The sequence below is a fragment of the Eurytemora carolleeae genome, unplaced genomic scaffold (assembly GCF_000591075.1).
Source record: "Eurytemora carolleeae unplaced genomic scaffold, Eaff_2.0 scaffold628, whole genome shotgun sequence".
NCBI lineage: Eukaryota > Metazoa > Arthropoda > Copepoda > Calanoida > Temoridae > Eurytemora > Eurytemora carolleeae.
In genome coordinates, this window is record NW_019397064.1 from 18,205 (window position 1) to 38,770 (window position 20,566).

At 33.3% G+C, this 20,566-nt stretch overlaps 1 protein-coding gene across 1 annotated transcript; it reads right to left on the bottom strand.

The window, feature by feature from the left end:
- Nucleotides 1–361: 361 nt before the first annotated feature.
- LOC111711540 (5-hydroxytryptamine receptor 2A) lies at nucleotides 362–19,786 on the bottom strand. The gene is made up of 10 exons (XM_023485924.1): nucleotides 19,738–19,786; nucleotides 19,273–19,323; nucleotides 11,043–11,143; nucleotides 9,060–9,151; nucleotides 7,842–7,951; nucleotides 5,339–5,504; nucleotides 4,542–4,645; nucleotides 3,979–4,102; nucleotides 1,832–2,055; nucleotides 362–1,497 (listed from the first exon to the last, which is right to left on the bottom strand). The coding sequence occupies exons 2-10, from the start codon at nucleotides 19,320–19,322 to the stop codon at nucleotides 1,116–1,118; spliced, it is 1,353 nt and encodes a 450-aa protein (XP_023341692.1). The 5' UTR covers nucleotide 19,323; nucleotides 19,738–19,786; the 3' UTR covers nucleotides 362–1,115.
- Between the last annotated feature and the right edge of the window lie 780 nt (nucleotides 19,787–20,566).

Consider the following 20,566-nt stretch of genomic DNA (forward strand, 5'->3'; position numbering starts at 1 on the left):
AAACCGGGTTTCCGATTCTGGGTTTCATAATGATACTATGTCTTAAGTTTTTTGCTCTGAGCACGAAATTTAAAAGAGTATCGTTGAACGAAACTCCCGAGTTTCCTTCACGCGAGGTCTTAATATTTTATTAATTTTGATTTAAGAGATTCGATAAAATGGAGAATATGAAGAAACTAAATAAAACAATATTTCATAACAAAAATATTGATATCCACAAAACTGCCCAACCCCATTTGAGAAACCCGGGTTCCGAAACTGGTTTTCATAACGATACTCTGTCTTAAGTTTTGGGCTCTTGATTCTACACTGTACACACATACACATAGCATGAAAAGCATTTAATACAGGGTGATCCACATCATATTTGATTGAATATATTTTCTTTTTCATTGATAACAATTTTTTAGAAATATCTATCTATCTGTCTCTTATCATTTTTGGACACGAATTCTTTTTAACACAGTTATTATGTTTAACTACTTGTTAAAATAATATTTCCTTGTTTCAGGAGGGGTACATTTCATTTTTGGCAACTTGAACAATTTAACATAAAACATGACAAAAATACAAATACAGTTTTATTTTCCATTGAAATAGTTCAAACCTTCTGTTTTAGCTCAGTTCTCTGTATTGTGTATTGTGTATATATAGTTGTGTTCTCTGTATTGTCTATTGTGTATGTATAGCTGTGTTTTCTGTATTGTGTATTGTGTATGATTAGCTGTGTTCTCCGTATTGTGTATTATTTATATATGAATAGCTGTATGCTCTTTACAATGAATTGTGTATTTTGTGTATGTGTTCTCTGTGTTTAGTATTCATTACATGTTCTTCGGTTACAAAAACTCCTACACTAAACACTATACACATTACACAATGTATGTTTATCACACCAAATAATACTATTTGTTTCAAGGTTGTATAATAAGGTTGCTTGTTCTCAATACGCTCCAATGTATTACCTCTATAATCAGTAACGTCGCATGCAGATTCTATCTATCTATGCTCAGGAGACGAAATTTTCCGTACATTGGAGCGCATCGAGAGTAAGCAACCTTATTATACAACCTTGGTTTGTTTTTAACCACAAATCTAACCATCCGGTCCCTGGTTTACTGTAGATGTCTTGGTCTCCAGTTCTCCTGGTTAGATCTACCACAGAGCAGTTTCTTAAACGCTGCTCTAAACTCCGGACTAAAGACTGTATAGATGATAGGGTTGAGAGTTGAGTTAAAGTATCCCAACCAGAGGAAGAAACTGAACACCCTGTGATCAATACAGTTCTCACAGAGGGGTGTAACCAGTGCTGTTACAAAGAATGGAAGCCAACATAATATAAATGCCCCTGTCACTATGGCCAGTGTTTTTGCTGCTTTTTTCTCACGCTTGGTCTCTAGAGAGACATGTTTTTTCTCCTTTTTGACTCGTTTTGGTTTCTCCACAACCGAGTTTAAATTTTGTAGGTTCTCTGTTTGACAGGCCATGTCAAACCTTCTGTAAAATAAGAATTACGTTTCGAAATTATCAACTGGATAGATTTACAAAATTAATCTTTAAAATTATGAATTTAAAGGAAATATAACAATATACATGTAGTTTTAAGAGATCTTCTTAATAGTTGCACGGACAAAGGTTTACAGGGTACTATTGTGAATCTGGCATGTAAATCTATAAAAGGAGGGTTACTTAAAATTACGTTGACAGTCCCTTTAAATTTTAGTTTTGATTTTACCAAGTTTGGGATTAAAACGTCACTATTTCATACAGAACTTAAAAAACGTTTCTGTAACTGATATTTGCAAGTTAATATTAATAAACGTGATCTTTCCTGGTAGCTCCGTTCTGATGTCTGGCACAGCTAGTCCTCGGGGTCGGAGGTATATCGGAGCTAGGACTGCAGGAGGAGGGGTCGGAGACCAACATACTCTCTGGTTTGGTTTCAGCAGAGGGACATTTATTTGGAAGTTTTGCCGGAGTGGATTCACCAACTAGAAGTTTGGAAGAACAGAACGAGGTTGTCTCTAGTTTGTTTGGATCTTCAGATATAACCGTCTAAATATGCATAATGTTATTAATACTAGATTTATCTTTCTCGTTATAATCTTAACTTATGTTGTTGATCTATTTTTCGCAGATTTTCTTGTTTACATTTATGATTCCAAAATTAGGAAAATTTAAACTTTTTGCGGCAAAATATTTCAATTTTAACCGGCCACAAACTTTTCCTGCGGTCATGTGAGTCGTTTCAAAAATCTTGACCGTTTTACCGTTTACAGGAGACAAAAAAACAGACAAGCAAGCCAACTATTCATAGATTAAATAACATCGCAGAACAAGGAACTCAATCTTTGCAACAAATTCGGATTTTGTAACCCCTAAATCTTTGTCGTAGACCTTTGGTATTTCAAACTATGTTAGAACCAATTTGAAATATCAAAGGTTTCCACCATCAGGTTGCAAAGATATGGGTATTAAATGATTTTAGTTGTGGCAAAAGTTCAGTTTCTTTACATGAATTTTTGTAAACGATTCCAGAATTATCTCCACTCTCTTTTTTGGAATACAATACTATTCCATCAGCAGTACTTTTATTATAATTTTTGGAATACAATACTATTCCATCAGCAGTACTTTTATTATAATTTTTGGAACACAATACTATTCCATCAGCAGTACTTTTATTATAATTTTTGGAATACAATACTATTCCATCAGCAGTACTTTTATTATAATTTTTGGAATACAATACTATTTCATCAGCAGTATTTTTATTATAATTTTTGATGTAATTTTTGTAGGTTATCTAACCATGACACTGAAACATTTTAAACTTGTTCTTTTAAATAATTTTTTAGATCTGGGATCTTAGTCAGCCATAAACCATACGTGGGACCTATACCTAGAAATTACAATATAAAAGTCGGTCTCAAAAATTGGAATTTTTTATTTGTAGGATTTAAAAAAATTACAGATTTGTTAGTTTTTTGTATTGTCCATGATAATAAGAATAAGGGAGCACCATCCACCAAAACTATAAATTATAAATAAATAATAAATGAAAAAAATGAGGAAAACGTGGAATAATAAAATTACTACTCATACATGAAACCTTAGCAAAATAAAAAATTTTATTTTCCCCCAAAAAGTATTATAGAAATAAAATAAATAAACAATATTGATGCAATCGTAATTTTATCCGGCCATTTGCGATAACAAATCTTACAAAACATTTTTTTAAATTTAAAATCTCTATTTTCATTTCTTAGATTTATAATTGATATTTAAAGATCTTTCTGCTTGTCTGTTTGTTTGTATCCAATAAACGTCAAAACGGCTGAACCGATTGGGCCACACTTTTGTGCGGGACCTAATATATTTTAAAATTGAAAAATATCCATGGAAAAGCTTAAGTGTTTTTGAAAATGCGCAAATTCGAAAAGAAATATCAGCCAAAATTTAAGAATCATTAAAAATGGTTGATTTTAACAGCTAAAAGCATTTACAGGAAAGAATTTCTTCTTTATTCTTAGATAAACGTTATATGTTCATTGAGCCAAATAAAAGAAACTTATTTTTCAGCAGTTTCAGCTCGAATTCATATTGTAGAGAATACAGAACTACAGAGGTAGAAAAATAATCTAATCATAAAGGCAATGTAAACGCCTTTTTAAGCGACTCTCCAAAAACAGAGGGGCACGCTCGATTCACAATGGTGCCCAAGAATGAATGAGATATTCATGATTTTTAATTATACAAATAAGTTATTTTTAATAAAAGGAGAACCTTACGGACTTCATGCTATAAAACAATGGAGGAAATTTTGAGAATTAAACACTTAAACTAGAAAAAACGACGATATCTACCTCTAAATTAATCACATAGAGATTTGAATCTGGAACAGCCCTTTTTAAAGAGAGGATAACTTGAAATATAATGTTTCATTTCACTTTTCCTGGAAAAGAAATAACTCCTTACCTTGACCTTATCCCGTTGTGATTTGAGTGAGGTTGCCAGCCTAGCTGTACTTATAACTGGAGCTAACTTGCTGGTACCCTGGGGTAGTTTAGCCTTCTGGGCCATCCTATTCCTCAATCTTGTTCTAGGATAAATATCAAGGTCAAAACTCAAGGATCAGTGGTTTTAAACAATCTGGAGATAATTAATCTCATGTCCTGGCTGTTGGAAGGATTCTCCAGTATAGGATTAGGATAAGAACTAAACAAGGTTCAATACCTGGCTGTTGGAAGGATTCTCCAGTATAGGATTAGGATAAGAACTAAACTAGGTTCAATACATGGCTGTTAGGAAGATTCTCCAGTACAGGATTAGGATAAGAACTAGACAAGGTTCAATACCTGGCTGTTAGGAAGATTCTGCAGTATAGGATTAGGATAAGAACTAATCAAGGTTCTATACCTGGCTGTAAGGAAGATTCTCCAGTATAGGATTAGGGGAAGAACTAGACAAGGTTCAATACCTGGCTGTTAGGAAGATTCTCCAGTATAGGATTAGGATAAGAACTATACAAGGTTCTATACCTGGCTGTTAGGAAGATTCTCCAGTATAGGATTAGGATAAGAACTAAGGGAACGAAAAAGGTTGCACTGGTTGCAAAGATCTGATAAGTGATGTCTTGACTCACCTGAACAAAAATATTAGAAATACAACAATTTTGAATTTTAAATGAAAACAGATGTTTAAAAATATATGTCCATTTTGTAAATACGACAAGTATTTTTTTTAATCAATTTAGAGTTTGAAATAGTTTTGATTATCAAATTCTCTTTTTAGATCCTGACATGATGTACTGATTTAAATTACAATTTTTATGTTAAATGTCAGTCGTATTTGAAAAGTCATTGCAATATGTCAATTTCCATATTTCTTGTGACATTACCGAAAAAAGAAAAAAAAATTACTGATAATTGGGATTTTTCATTGATTTGAGATTTGAGAAATGATATATAAGGGGTCATCAATTTAACTGGTACATCAGCTAGATGTCCTCCTGTCCCTTTTTCTCTGTATTTTTTTTTGGAATTTTTACAATTTGTAAGGGGGTTTGAGCAACGCTGGCGGTATAACGAAAATCCGCAAAAGCTCAAAGTTTTTCTAAACACGAGGATTTTGTAAAAACGTTTCACGCGCAGTTTTAGCATTTTTTAGGAAGGCGGGTCAGCTAACACTAATTTGAAATAAATGTACCCAACATCATATTTTTGTCTATAACTATAGACTAAAATATTTGTTAGAATTTATTTTCAAAAATAAGGAATTTATCTTAATTTTAAATTTGAAAACAATCCCTTTAAAAAGATTAAAAAAGAACCCGTACCATGCAATCCCCTGCTTCAACCCTCTCCGCCCAGTTTGCATCCTTCCAGCCAAGGAGAGGAGCCAGGGATACCACCACACTGGAGATCCAGACCAAAGAGATCATGAACCCAATGGTTCGGGTGTTCCTGGAGTGAATGTAGTGCGCATGCGTTACAGCCCAAAATCTAAATTATTTAAAGTGAGATTCTAAAAACATTAAAATATACAATTTCATTGGATATACAAGTTTTATCACACCTCGGTCCTATCCTTGCATGATCCAAACCTGTCTAAAGCGTAATTGTAATAATATGTTTATTCACTTGCACCGGTATGTCTAAGGCTACCCAGTGTGTAGACGACCCAGCACGTTTCATGTGCAAAATAAAGGTTGGCTGGATCGATGTGGAGTCGTTTTAGTATCACGTGACCTTCTAGTTTAAAAAAGGAAGAGAGGCCTGATTCAATGCTACCCTTTAAATCTTTATCTATCTATAATTGTCTCAATTGTTTTTGAAGCACACATGGATTTAACGGTTCTGTCAATATTCCAGAAAACTGTGATTTTCGATCACAATTTGACCCATTAAACATAATTTGTTAGCATTTTTTTAAAAATACTTTTTTGTTGGCATATGCATTTTGAATAACAATGTATATAATAAACAAATCCGTAAAGTAAATGCTTGTTGAATTAAAGACCAATTCACGTTTGATTGCTCACTCTGGTAAGTCCGGTGTGAGCAGAGTGCGCAAAGAGGGAGGGGATGCTGCTCTCAGGGTTTTGGAGTTGCTCCGAGGGTTTTGGAGTAAAATGTGAATATATATCCGACCTTTTATAAAAAGTCCTTTAAAAAGGGTTCTTTAAAACTACAAATTGGAAAAAAATGGCTCTGGTATACCCATTTTTTACCGTCTTTGTTCAGATATTTGCTGAGGGAAACATCCCAAATTTTAGTCCAAGAAGGCTGTGGCGATCATATAGTTTTTATAAATTTGCCGAAAATAATTTAAATGTGCAGATGCCAGATAGTTCAGATATTTCAGGTTTTAAGTCAACATTTTCTAAATGATTCTAAATTCTAAAGTAATAGTTAATGTCATTTCACTTAAAGATGTTTTTTTTAAATAGAAAAAAAAGGGCATGGGCAATGAAGAATATATTTTTAATTCTAAATAATTATGTCATTTCTATATTAGATTTATTTAAGATCTTAAACATATATTACATTGACGACAAGAAAATTTTATAAATTAGAAATTAGAATATAAACAAAGACAATTTTTTTTCAAAGTTTTGCAGAGTAGCTTTTCTAAAGATTTAAAAAAGAAACATCTTTTTCCTCTTAGAGTAAAACTATTTTTTATGTTACTTAAAATGAATTCAGTTTTTTTACAGATCTTGTAGTTAATGTAAAATGAATGACTTTAATGAAGGATAAAAAACAAGGCGAAAGCTTAAAGTTAGGAAATGAAGCCTTTTTTTGATGGAGTTTGTAAATGCCAGAAATGAGTGGAAAATGCAAATTAAACCCAATTAAAACCAATAATTTGATATACATCATGATATTTTTCTGGGGGGGGGGGGGAATTCAGCTCGCTTCGCACGCCACATTAAAAAAATTTATTAATTGTATGGTATATAAAAACTTAAATATCAGAGTAAACACTGGAGAAATGCATTAAATGTTAGTTCAATTTTTAATTAAAATTCAGTGGATCAACTCTCAAACAGGATTTTGGCATAAAAGTTAAAACATTTAATCCCAAAATTTAGCAGTTTTATAGAATTATTCATTTTGTTTCTCATTTGCTGTGACAAGTGCGAACTTCAAATAAGTGACAATGAATGTACATTCATCTTGAGAATTAGCAAAAGTGGGAATTTATCTTGAAGCAGTTTCAAGTTAAAATAATACAAGAAAGGGATGATTTTTATTAAAAAAAATTAATATGTAAGTTATATAGAAACAGAAAATATCTTTTTTTATGGTTGTTAGTATAGATTGTATTTCAAGGGGACCCACTCATCAGTCACCATTTTGTTAAAGCTTTTGTGTTAGAGTACTTTGAAGGCATATCTTCATCTATTAAATGAAAACGACTGGTTTACCTGTCTGTATCTATAAAAAGGAAGAAGACTTATTTACCTGTCAACATCTATAAAAGGAAGACGACTTATTTACCTGTCAACATCTATAAAAGTAAGACGACTAGTTTACCTGTCTACATCTATAAAAGAAAAACGAGAAAAGGAGAAGACTGATTTACCTGTCTACATCTATAAAAGGAAGACCACTTATTTACCTGTCAACATCTATAAAAGAAAGACGACTAGTTTACCTGTCTACATCTATAAAAGGAATACGACTTATTTTTCTGTCTATAGCTATAAAAGTAAGACGACTGATTTGCCTGTCAACATCTATAAAAGTAAGACGACTAGTTTACCTGTCTTCTTCTATAAAAGGAAGACAACTGATTTACCTATCAACAGCAATAAAAGGAGAAGACTGATTTACCTGTCAACAGCTATGGCTAGAAGATGAAGAATGGACGCAGTACAGCAGAGAACATCACTACAGGTCCACATATCACATAGAGCTGGACCCAGGTTCCAGGTTTGCCGAATCTAGGATTAAATCAGTTAAGTAAAACACAATGGTTGTCTCAGCAGAGAGTATCGATCATTCTGGATCAAAGGGACGTCTTTGATCAGTAAACTTGTCTTAGCTGTGTTTTATACAGGGTTACCCACAAAGGATGAGACTTCAGAGACGACTGTACAGAATTTTTACTGTCTATTTCCTTATATATACGATTCCCTGCAACTATAAACTTGTTTCTGTCTTTGACAAATTATTAAAAAAGCCATTTAAAGACAAAACTCAAAGTTTTGATTTAAACTTAATATCGTTGTATTTGAAGAGCTTCAAGTCGTCTTTACAGTCTCATCCTTTGTGGGTGATCCTGTATTTATGAGAATAAAAATTACCTCCCCCCCCCCCCCACCGCTCTCAGCTCCCCCTCTCTCCATTATACACTGCTAAATCACTGCCCCCCCACCCCGAATATTGTAATTTTGTCTGCAGTGGGTATACTATAAAGCATAATATGAAAAGAATCTGAATATATTTACTAGTCTTCAATGGAAATGAGGGTAAAAGAGATTCTTCAAAAATATTGGAGGATACTGGATAGTGGCTCATTTTATGTTCACAATTGTCAACTTTGTAAATATTATAAAGAGGGGCCGCAGTTGATCAAAATGACCAATACACAACGATTACAGAGTCTGTAGTAACGGTATTTGATCAACAAATATAATGTCAGAGATAGAAACTTTTGTATGAAATGGCATTAATCTACACTTCTAGAAATAGATATCAGCTCTTAGCTTAATGCTTAATCCACTATAAACAGCTGTCAGCTGACCTTAAGAGATATTCAGAAAGAGTTAATTTAATCTTTCAGACTTCAGAAGATTCAGATCAGCGCCTTTTGAAGGGATTAATGCTTTCTTTCTAAACGGATAAATAAGCTCCAACCTTCGAGCTCCATATCAACTGTTTGTAGTTGTAGTTGTCTAATTGATATATTCGGATGCATGTAATTGTACGCTATCATAGATTTGATATAATATTTTCTGTGAACTGGTGAAAGGAAGACAATATAAAACTTATTTTGCAATAATTTGATTGTTAATAAATTATTTGACGGTTGTGATCTTAATTTCTTTATAGATCAGCAACAGCTAGGCTGAGAATTAGATAGTTTGCAACAGACTGAAGATGTCGGTCCAGAAGAATAGCTCCGATAACAAATACATTTCCTAAACAACATGTATCTGTCAACTAAAATCTACGGGACATTACTAGGGTGACTTTTTAACCTCTTATCTCCTTTAATTTAGATTTTACGCACATTCAAGACGTGTTTGCTCATCAACCCTGCCACCTAAATTTTGACCTTTTTTTACAATTTCTGTTTTTGTTTTCATAAAACTAGTTCTTAGTGGTCCTTACTTCTAAAAGTACAGAAATCCTCACATTGGACACCCACCCACCTTTAATATACTCACATTGGACCCCCACCCACCTTTGGTATACTCACATTGGAATCTTACCCTCCTTTAGTGTACTCAGATATTGGACACCCACCCACCTTTAGTATACTCACATCGGACACCCACCCACCTTAAGTTTACACACATTGGACCCCCACCCACCTTTATTATACTTACATTGGACACAATAACTTTTTATATTTTCTAATTATAAAAGAATGCTCTTGTCATTGTCAGGTCTTTCTTTCTAAACTTTGTAACAAATCAGGTATATTCTGTTTAGTTCAAGGGACTATTCAGGTATATTCTGTTTAGTTCAAGGGACTGTTCAGATTTTAGGATCAGAGTCTTGTATTTTTACTTTTATTTCGACTAATGTGTGATAAACATTTTTTAAAACTAGTTTTTACATACATACAATACAGGACTTATTTAGCTGATATAGTATACACAAAATTACAAAAAATTGAAAGCAAAGAAAATAAGGATTGGAGGAGAGGGAATAAGGGAAAAAGAATGGCGTACTGTTGATTTTAGTGAGTAATTTGCATGTCACAGATTCGTTACATGGTAGTAATTCCATCTCAAGATAAATAAACCATTTGAATCATCCGTAGCTATCTTTTTATTTATTTACTTCATTCCATTATTTATAATATTTGATTTAGAGGAATATATTAAAGATACTGAACAAATATCATAGAGTCGTCGTCGTATATATTAATACAATAAAGACGACTAAGAATTTCAATTTTAATTTCTACCAATCTTTCGAACAGCAGAGACACATAAACATGTAAACAAAGAGATGATGTTAATCAGCAGATTCTCTTTGCTTACTATAATTATAATTTGAAAAATTCTTGTTATGGATATCAAAGAATTATATAAATAAATAGTCGCCTTCATTGTATTAATTTAATCAACGACCACTGTAGTATCACTTAATCAAATAATTTGTACACATTAAATGAAGTAATATTTTTGGCATAAAATCTGACTTTCAACTTTTTTTCTCAAAATCGTTTAAGAAATAAGTTTAAAATCCTTAAAACCAAAACAGATTGCTTTTCTTATGCTTATGAGGATGTGACAAATAATTACTCGTAAAAAAGCCGTTTTATTGATAGTAAATTTAACCAAATACAGCCTAAAGTCAGACCGCGTACACCTAAATAGTTGTACCAGCTGGCCCTGCCTACAGAGCTAGGCCTATTATATTGACCCCTGCAGTGTATATAGTCTGCCAGTGTAGTCGGTGTACCGGGCGGGGCAGTACAAAGCATGACTGGCAATGTCTGTTTAGCTTAGATTCAAATATACATGAATTGAGTGTAATATGTTTTAAACATTAAAATATTTCTCTCATGAAGTGAACACTTGCCTCTAATTATATTTTTCTAATCCCTATATCATTTCAACCTGATGGTGTAAACCTTTGATATTTGATCTAATTATAGAGTTAAAATATTACATGTTTACGACAGTAGGTTGCAAAGATATAAATGTGAGGAAGGTAATCAGTTCCTTTTTGGTGGGCATAGAGTATGGAGTGACCATCCAAAATTAAGTTTTCGATGTGTACTGCAATGATTTCCAGTACACTGACCGAAGAAATAGAGGGTTTTAGAAAAAGAGTTCCCGTATGTTTACATACCTATAATTGTAGTTAGGATTAGTAATCCTAGGATGAGAGAGGTTAGAAGAATGAAGATGATATCCAGGCCCGGAGGAGTACTCGGAGAAACATCATCCGTCCTAAACATTTTTTTATTCTTTAAAACCATATTGTACGCTCCGGGGGGGAGATCTTTATAAAAGAATTGAGTCTTTACCACAAACTCTGATTTTCTTATTCATATATCTTTGCAGCCCGATTTCGTAAAACTGAGATGTGTCAAACATAAATTCTGTGAGATCAAATATGAAAGGTTCACACCATCATATTCAGGTTGCAAAGGTGTAGCGTTTAGAAAAGGAATTGAGTCTTTGGAACAAAATAAAACATTTAAACCTCAATATCTTTAGAACTCGATGTTGTAAACCTTTGATATTTCAAACTCAGATTATTTGATCTAACAGAATTCATAGTTTGAAATATCTAATGTCTGCAATAATTGGTTCCAAAGATATAGTGATTAAAAAATCAGAGTTTGGGGCAAAGACTCAATTCCTTTGCCATCAATTTCCCAAGAAATATTCTGAAAGACACCAAACATGTTTTGAATATGATGATCTTAAATGTTTGACTGCACCCATCCTATATAGCCATAAACCAATAATGGTTCTTGTTATAGTGCCTAGGCCTGAAAAATATTCATTTCATGTCCCCAGGATGTAGTTTCTAGTCTCAACGCAATAATAGAAATCATCTTGCACACCTCTGTGCAAAAATACTTTAGCAAGAAAATATTTGAGAATTGTTAACTAAATGTTAAAAATTTCGAAAATGATATTAGCTCTTTCCTTATTTTACCAAATAAACTGGGCGAACATGATATATCTATAAATATGAAAAAAGAATAAAAAAACATGAAAAAATCAGGGAAATATATATTTTGTTTTACAATTTAAAATAATATTTAAATCTAGACATTCGTGCTAAACTAACCCACATTACTCCAACTCTAAGAGGAGATTATTCATTTTGGCGTACTATCCAGTTTTGCTGTCTATAGAATTGGATACCCTTAAAGGGAGTGACCGGCTATGTAAGGTAGTTGAACTGAGTATGCAGTGTCGTGGAAAATTTCTTTCGGATTCATTTGAGACATATTAAACTTTTTAAAGATCTGTAAATCCTGAGTTTGAGCGCAAATTCGACGTTCAAAACTCCTACTTTGGGGGTGGATACGTTTTCAGAAACAGTTTTTTAAATTGTTAAATAACGAAAACGAAAAATAAAGTAAAAATTATACAGTAATCTAATTAGATGGCTAAAAACATATTTATCAAAAGAAATTTGTCAATAAATCAATGCTGAAATCGATTATTTCGTTTTCATAATTTTATTGAACTTCTTATTTTCTTTGAATTTATTCGCAGATTTCTTCAGATTCTTTTAAATGTCGTCTTTCCAATAATAATTCTAGGAAACCTGCGAAAATCTTTGTGAATAATGAGAAACCAGAATAATGAGAAAATAGAAACTAATAACTGAACAAGATTACTCATTTTCGATGATAAGATTAATTTTTATTTTCTCTACGTTTTCCTATACATGACGTCTGTAGTTTATTGTAGAACTTTTTTTACATTTTATGTCGTCGTTATTTAATAATTAAAAAAAAAATAATTTTGAAAACGTATCCACCCCCAAAGTAGGAGTTTTGAACGAATTTTCGCTCAAACTCAGGATTTACAGATCTTCAAAAAGTTTAATATGTCTCAAATGAATCAGAAAGAAGCTTTCCAAAACACTGCATACTCAGTTCAACTACCTTACATAGACGGTCACTCCCTTTAATACAGAGCGCTTAATCTGAATATCCACTTTGGACACTTTTGTTTCTATTGCCTAATCCGTTTTTTTCCCTCTTTTTGTAAATCCATACTGGATTCTGACCAATAAGATTTCTCTCATTAACGGGTGTGCAAAATTTTCAAATTTCCCTGCTTCTTATTGTTTGAGAGTAAAGGAATCAATTATTTATCCTAATATTTAAAGTACCCATATCGGATATCGAGATCAAGCTTACAAGATAAACAATACTTAAAAGTGTACTATTTCAAATATTTTCTGTCTGGATAAGCGTCTCCTGAGTATCGATGTGGATTTGCTAGATTCCACGTTAGTTTGACCTTTTTTTTGTAAAAAGAAAGCTTTGGCAAGCGACATTATGCATTTAAAGAATTATCCGCAGTTTAAACTAGCCACGTAGTGCAAATCGGCCTTTTTCTCTTATTGCAAGTCAGAGACTATCAAACAAACGTTAACAGAAGGAGACTATTGCGATAAAAAGAAAAGACTCCTCAATGACTACCAGGACACCATAAGGAGGCCTCCACCAGGCAAGGACTGCAATTCCGAGATTATTAGAGTTCCAACCAAAGACTACCAGACTATACAGTAAGGTATTAAATATAAAATTGACAACTAAAGGTGTTTTAAGCATGTAGAGCCATGCAGTGCATCACAGTAAACTCAGGTTCATTTCAAGTATCTGACCGACTTTTAAGCAGCTATAAAGCCATCTGTACAGTACAAATACAGACTTTATGAGGCCAAATCATAGATAAAGATAGATTGCGCATAAGACGACATTTTTCATCTTGAAAGATATAAATGTACAGAGATGTTTTAAAGATATTCCTATTATATAGATTAACTAGGTCGGTTGTAAACATTGGCTGCTCTTATGTCATTGAGTACTTGTGGTGTACATGAGTTCTATAGAGAGAAATTTAAGTTAGTTTAGTCTTTCTCATGGCCTTCTTCAGTTCTCGTTAATATGATATATTGCTCAGTGAAATATTGTTGTTCAAATAGTTCCATTCCCGAAGTTATTTTCCACTCTATTAAAACACCAAACCACCCCGCTAGAAGTATGAGTTCGTGGACTGTACAATTCTTGGTGATTTTGCGTACATAAGCTATCTATGTTTATTTATTTATCTATGGGCCAAATGGGACAGTACGTCAAGTGTGGCATAGATCTTTCCAACCCAACCTTTCCTTACAGATTAAACCACTGCACTGTAAAAAAACACATATGCTCTTACACCACCCCCCCAGTCTTTGTAAACACTTTTTACTTGATTTGTAAATTGTATTTTCTACTAAAAGTAGAAAAAACTTTCGTTTTTGTAATATTGTTTGTTATTCTTTTATCTTTATGCGATAAGATGAAAAAAGACATATATTAATAAACCGGCACCATCTCTCTAATATTTTTTTTATGATTCGTATGCCATTGGACAGATAAAATCTTTATTTCTATATTTTGTCAAATTAATGTTGTGAGAATTCTTTTCCCGCCATGAAGTTGCAGTTATAACTATAATCCCTGGTGGTAAATAGTCCAGGGAAACTTTTTTATTAAATTCACAAGTTTCAAACAAGAAACTGGATACCAAGCAGAACCAAGCAGAACCAAGCAGAGCCAAGCAGAACCAAGCAGAACCAAGCAGAACACAATTTTCGGACTAAACTTGCAGTTTTAAATCCACTAAACATTTGTGAATTTTGATTTTGTAGCAAAAATTAATAAGTCTAGCGTGAGCCAGTGGTTTCAAGGCTCCTTTTAGTGTAGCGTGAGACGATGGTTTCCCAGTTCCTCTTAGTCTAGCGTGAGTAGTGGTTCCCAGTTCCTGTTAGTCTAGCGTGAGTAGTGGTTCCCAGTTCCTGTTAGTCTAGCGTGAGACGATGGTTTCCCAGTTCCTGTTAGTCTAGCGTGAGTAGTGGTTCCCAGTTCCGGTTAGTCTAGTGTGAGGAGTGGTTTCCCCGTACCTGTTAGTCTAGCATGAGATAGTGGTTTCTTAGTTCCTGTTAGTCTAGCATGAGTAGTGGTTTCACAGTTCCTGTTAGTCTAGTATGAGTAGTGGTTTCCCAGTTCCTGTTAGTCTGGTATGAGTAGTGGTTTCACAGTTCCTGTTAGTCCAGTATGAGTAGTGGTTTCCCAGTTCCTGTTAGTCTAGCGTGAGACAGTGGTTTAACAGTTCCTGTTAGTCTAGCATGAGTAGTGGTTTCACAGTTCCTGTTAGTCTAGCATGAGTAATGGTTTCACAGTTCCTGTTATTCTAGCGTGAGACAGTGGTTTCCCAATTCCTGTTAGTCTAGCATGAGTAGTGTTTTCACAGTTCCTGTTAGTCTAGCGTGAGTAGTGGTTTCCCAATTCCTGTTAGTCTAGCGTGAGACAGTGGTTTCCCAGTTCCTGTTAGTCTAGCCTGAGTAGTGTTTTCACAGTTCCTGTTAGTCTAGCGTGAGTAGTGGTTTCCCAGTTCCTTATTAGTCTAGCGTGAGACAGTGGTTTCCCAGTTCCTGTTAGTCTAGCATGAGTAGTGGTTTCACAGTTCCTGTTAGTCTAGCATTAGTAATGGTTTCACAGTTCCTGTTAGTCTAGCGTGAGTAGTGGTTTCCCAGTTCCTGTTAGTCTAGCGAGAGTAGTGGTTTCACAGTTCCTGTTAGTCTAGTATGAGTAGTGGTTTCACAGTTCCTGTTAGTCTAGCATGAGTAATGGTTTCACAGTTCCTGTTATTCTAGCGNTCAAGAGTTCCTGTTAGTCTAGCGTGAGTAGTGGTTTCCCAGTTCCTGTTAGTCTAGCGAGAGTAGTGGTTTCACAGTTCCTGTTAGTCTAGTATGAGTAGTGGTTTCCCAGTTCCTGTTAGTCTAGCGTGAGACAGTGGTTTCACAGCTCCAAACCTTAAACTCATGAAAACTAATAATCAGAAGTTGGACTGAAGAAAGGTGTTTGACAGATATGAACCGGATTCAAACTTTCTGCACAAAACTAACTTTTCTTAAGAAGAGGCGGGTTCAAAAGAAACTGGTCCAATATTGGGAAGAATTTTTTATCTTTGGTAAGCGGCTTCTCCGGGAAATGTAGAAAGCGTCCAGGTACAGTATGAGATATAGGGGGAGGGGGGGCAAGGATTTAATACAAGGAAAGTTATTTCAGAGGTGTACGCATCTTTTGTACTGCATTGTACTGTCACTGGGCGGTAATGTAAACACAAGACGGATGTCAAAGCCTGTGATGCATGGGATCCATCTTTCACTAAATTAACAATGAAATATTCTGGTCATAGGAAACTATTATGTGAATTATCAAAATTATCAAAATTCAATGCTTTTAACCTCCTCGGATACTAAACGAACACTGATGCATCTATTCTTGTTTACAAATTCCGCCCAGAGAGAACTGGTTTCAATATGTACGCAGAGTATACGCTAACTTTCCTTGCATTACATTCGGGGGGGGGGGGGGCTGATACGAATTTAGTTTAGCAGAGACCAGATTAGACCAGCAGAGACCAGAAATATTTTAACTGCATGAACGTCGTTTATTTGTACGCCGGATCAAGCTGAAGAGATGTGGTTTAACTTTGTCTCGCTATTAATTAAATCTCGTCCCAGAACTTCCAGACTGCTATCCCATGCACCTCTGCCCCTTTAGTAAAAACAAATTCAACCTATATGAAGCATAAAGTCTGACCACGTCAACATTGTTACGCCGGCAGTCCTGTCCATAGAGCTAGGTTCAGTACAAACTGGGACCAGAAAAGTTGACCCGACTGGGAAATTCAAATGTACTACGGCTGCCTGTGATCCATTATATATCATATATCATATATGGATATATGATATATCAAGGAGGCTGATAAGGCTGTAATAAATATCGGACCACATGATATTAGTATGCTGTACATTATTAACTATCTATTCTGTAACAAATACAGAAATCCCCATATTTGTTAACCTGAACATATCTAGATATATTAAACGTGAGCTACGCAATATGATTAAAACATGCATTGTGATTAGATTAACTACAAATATATTTATCCATGTTAATCCTTTAAATACGTACATTCAACTTAAACTACGCTGTAAACATGTGTGGAGATAGCTTAACTACGTTATATCTATCCTCGCTTAACTATGTACTATCTATCCTCGCTAATCTTATAGATACGGACATTGTAAATACTTAACATGATTGTCTTAATCATGTGATATATATAACGACGTAGGAATTGTAATTACGTCTATTAACTTTAGCTTGTAACATATAAACCTTAAATACATCAGTTAATATAGAAACTCCACTTTAATTACAGTGTACAGTAATTGCATCCTCGTTGAAACATTCAGGCTGAGATTGTGTCTAACACATTTGACTAAGAGCTCGATTAATAGCTTGTTTGATAGATACACTTGTGTCCCTGTGTGACATTTAGAGCTCGATTTATAGCTTGTTTGATAGCTAAGCTTGTGTCCCTGTGTTATTTAAAGCTTGATTAATAGCTTGTTTTCCCTGTGTTGCATCTAGAGCTTGATTCAAAGCTAGTGTCTGTTTGGACACTGATAGCCAACAAGATCGCGCCCAGGGGTAGTGGTTCGCGGGATTGTAGCCATGTGGATCTTGTCCTGTTTGACTTTTTATAGCGGATGGGTTGTCCCTGGACTGATACAGTTTGGGACGAAGTTTTAAGAGTGCGGAATTTACTACAAGGCTTAAGTAATTTGAATTTGAAAAAGTACTAGAAAGATTAAGAAATCAGCTGTTTGAAACTATTTCAACTCCCTCTAGCTGTTGAATTTCTTATCGGTCTAATCACTCCGCAGAATTGCACTACTTAAATTTCCGTCTATATATTTGCAGTCTACTAGAGTAATTTATTCATCCCAGAAATACAGAAGGCTATGAAAAGTGGCATTCAATTTTAAAGACTTGAACTCCATCATACAAAATACAAAAACATGAAAAATTGAAATTTACAATTAAGTTTGATCATCATAGCTTAATGAGTAAAACTATCCAAAGAACATTTTAAAACAATTCTTCTTAAAAAAAGAAATGAAAGAAAATAAAGACCACAGAATAATAGAATTTAACAAAGTAAGTAAAATAGGATTGTATCTTGAAGAGTAATAAGCTGAGCTTTACTTCGTTACAAGAGCTGAGCATGAACCCTATAAAAATCCAGTCTAAACCAGAAAACCAGTATCAACCAGTATAAACCATTATAAACCAGTATAAACCAGTATAAACCATTATAAACCAGTAAAAGCCAGAATAAACCAGAATAAACCAGTATAAACCAGTATAAACCATTATAAACCAGTCTAAACCAGTATAAACCATTATAAACCAGTATAAACCATTATAAACCAGTATAACCAGTATAAACCATTATAAACCATTATAAACCATTATAAACCAGTATAAACCAGAATAAACCAGAATAAACCAGTATAAACCATTATAAACCAGAATAAACCAGACTAAACCAATATAAACCATTATAAACAAGAGTAAACCATTTAAAACCAGAATAAACCAGTATAAACCAGTATAAACCAGAATAAACCAGAATAAACTAGTATAAACCAGAATTAACCAGTATAAACCAGTATAAACCAGAATAAACCAGATAAACCAGAATAAACCAGTCCAAACCATTATTAACCAGAATAAACCAAGCTAGGTAATATATTACTTATTAAATCTTTAGAAACCGAATCATGTAAAATCGCATCTTGCGTTTTTGGGACTTCCTCTGTGCTTTGAGATAAGCTGAGAAAAGAGTTTATAGAATGTAAAGCAGGGAATTTTTGGCATGAATTCAAGCGATAAATATACATGTATTGTATAATATATAAATACATCCTATCTTACTCTTTTGTGTTCACAACTTTCTTTAAACTCTGCCTCAAATTATTCATTAACTTCAGTACATACATACATTGTACACTCAGTGATAACCAGAACTTTATGGAATAGAAAACCGACATTTTAACAATACTTAAGTGTATTTGATGCTGTTTTAAAGCAAATAGTTTTACTAGACTCTTATTAAATAACTAATTCAGTAAAATGGGTCTGTTTACACTGCACAATCGAGCTGTGCTCTCATGCTCATTGGACATTTCAAAAATGTAAAACTGTGCAAGATATCTCTAGAATTCTGTTAATAATTTTTTTTAAAAATTACGAGTTTTTTTTAAATATTTAAATGAACAGCTGCATATATAATTGCTCGAAATCTGGGTACAAGAAGCGGAGTTCCTGGACACTATGCGGTAATTAGTTTTCAGGAATTAAACTGAGACGTGGACTCGGTGGTAAAAATAAATGAAAATACCCTTTTTTTCTTGCGTTAACTTTTTTTTCTATTATTCAAATTTCTAGCAATTATATCTGCATTTATGAGAATCTACAAACCTGTTTGAACTAGCTTCAAAGTTGTGAAAAACCTGTGTTGAATTCTCCATTCTAAAATATTTCCAGATCAAGGAGATTTTAAATTCAGATTTATCAAGGAATATTAAATACTAATACTACTTTAATAAAATTGAGAATATTATTATTCATATTCGATTTTTACTATTTATTTCTATCCGATGTTTAGCTGTACAGCTTGGTCTTTTTTATTTTTCGCAAACAGATTCAGAATACGTTGACTATCGGCAATCTAAAGGGAATGTCGCATTTATTTAAAATGACCCAATAGTTAAAGATTGGCAACTATTCTTTTTAAAATTTACTTTATATTAAAATATTTACAATAATGGAAACTATTCTTTTTAAAATTTACTTGTCTCAATAACGGCAATTAATCTACAATGTATTTATTTTGTCACAAATCACAAAGGAATTAATTTTAATTTTGATTAAATAGATTTCTACCTGCAACCGGGGTTTTTAAAGAAAGACTTCCTTGTGAAAATACATTTTGTTTTCTGAAATAAATTAGTTTTTAATTATTGTCGTCTTTGCTTTAATTAGTTCATTTCAAAGATAAGAACTTTTCAACATGATTTTTATCTTTCCATCCTATCTTTTCAAATGGCAGAACAAAAATCGAATTTGCTTACGAGTATGTGTAATGTTTATGTGTCTATCTATATATCTATATAAATAAAGTAGTAATCTCTGTTTGTCTGTTTGTTTGTTTGTCTGTGTGTCCGATAAAACTTGGGACCAATTTGACTAATTTTTCTCAAATATTGATTGTGGAACTAGGAACGCAGAAATGTTCTTAGCTTAGTTTTGAAAAGTACTCAGTTGGATATAGGTTGACTTTTATAAGGAAAATTTCTGGGAAAGCTGAGTTTCCAAGCTGGCTTCTGTATGAAAGATTATATATGATTTAGTTTAAAATATGTATACACTATGCGATTTTCATTAGATTTGGTCGAAAAGTAATTGAGTTGACAGAGTTGACACTCACATTGCATGCTTTAAATGTGTAACTTGGATTCCTCAAGGTGATAGAAGGCGGGGAATATAAAGTTAATCGGTTTAAATTCAAAACATTTTAATTTTGATACATTTAATTTTAATTTAATACATTTAACTTTGATTTTAATACATTTCAATTCATTTGAAAACATTTAACTTTGATTTTAATACATTTCAATTCATGTGAATACATTTAACTTTGATTTTAATACATTTCAATTCATGTGAATACATTTAACTTTGATTTCAATACAATTCAATTCATGTGAATACA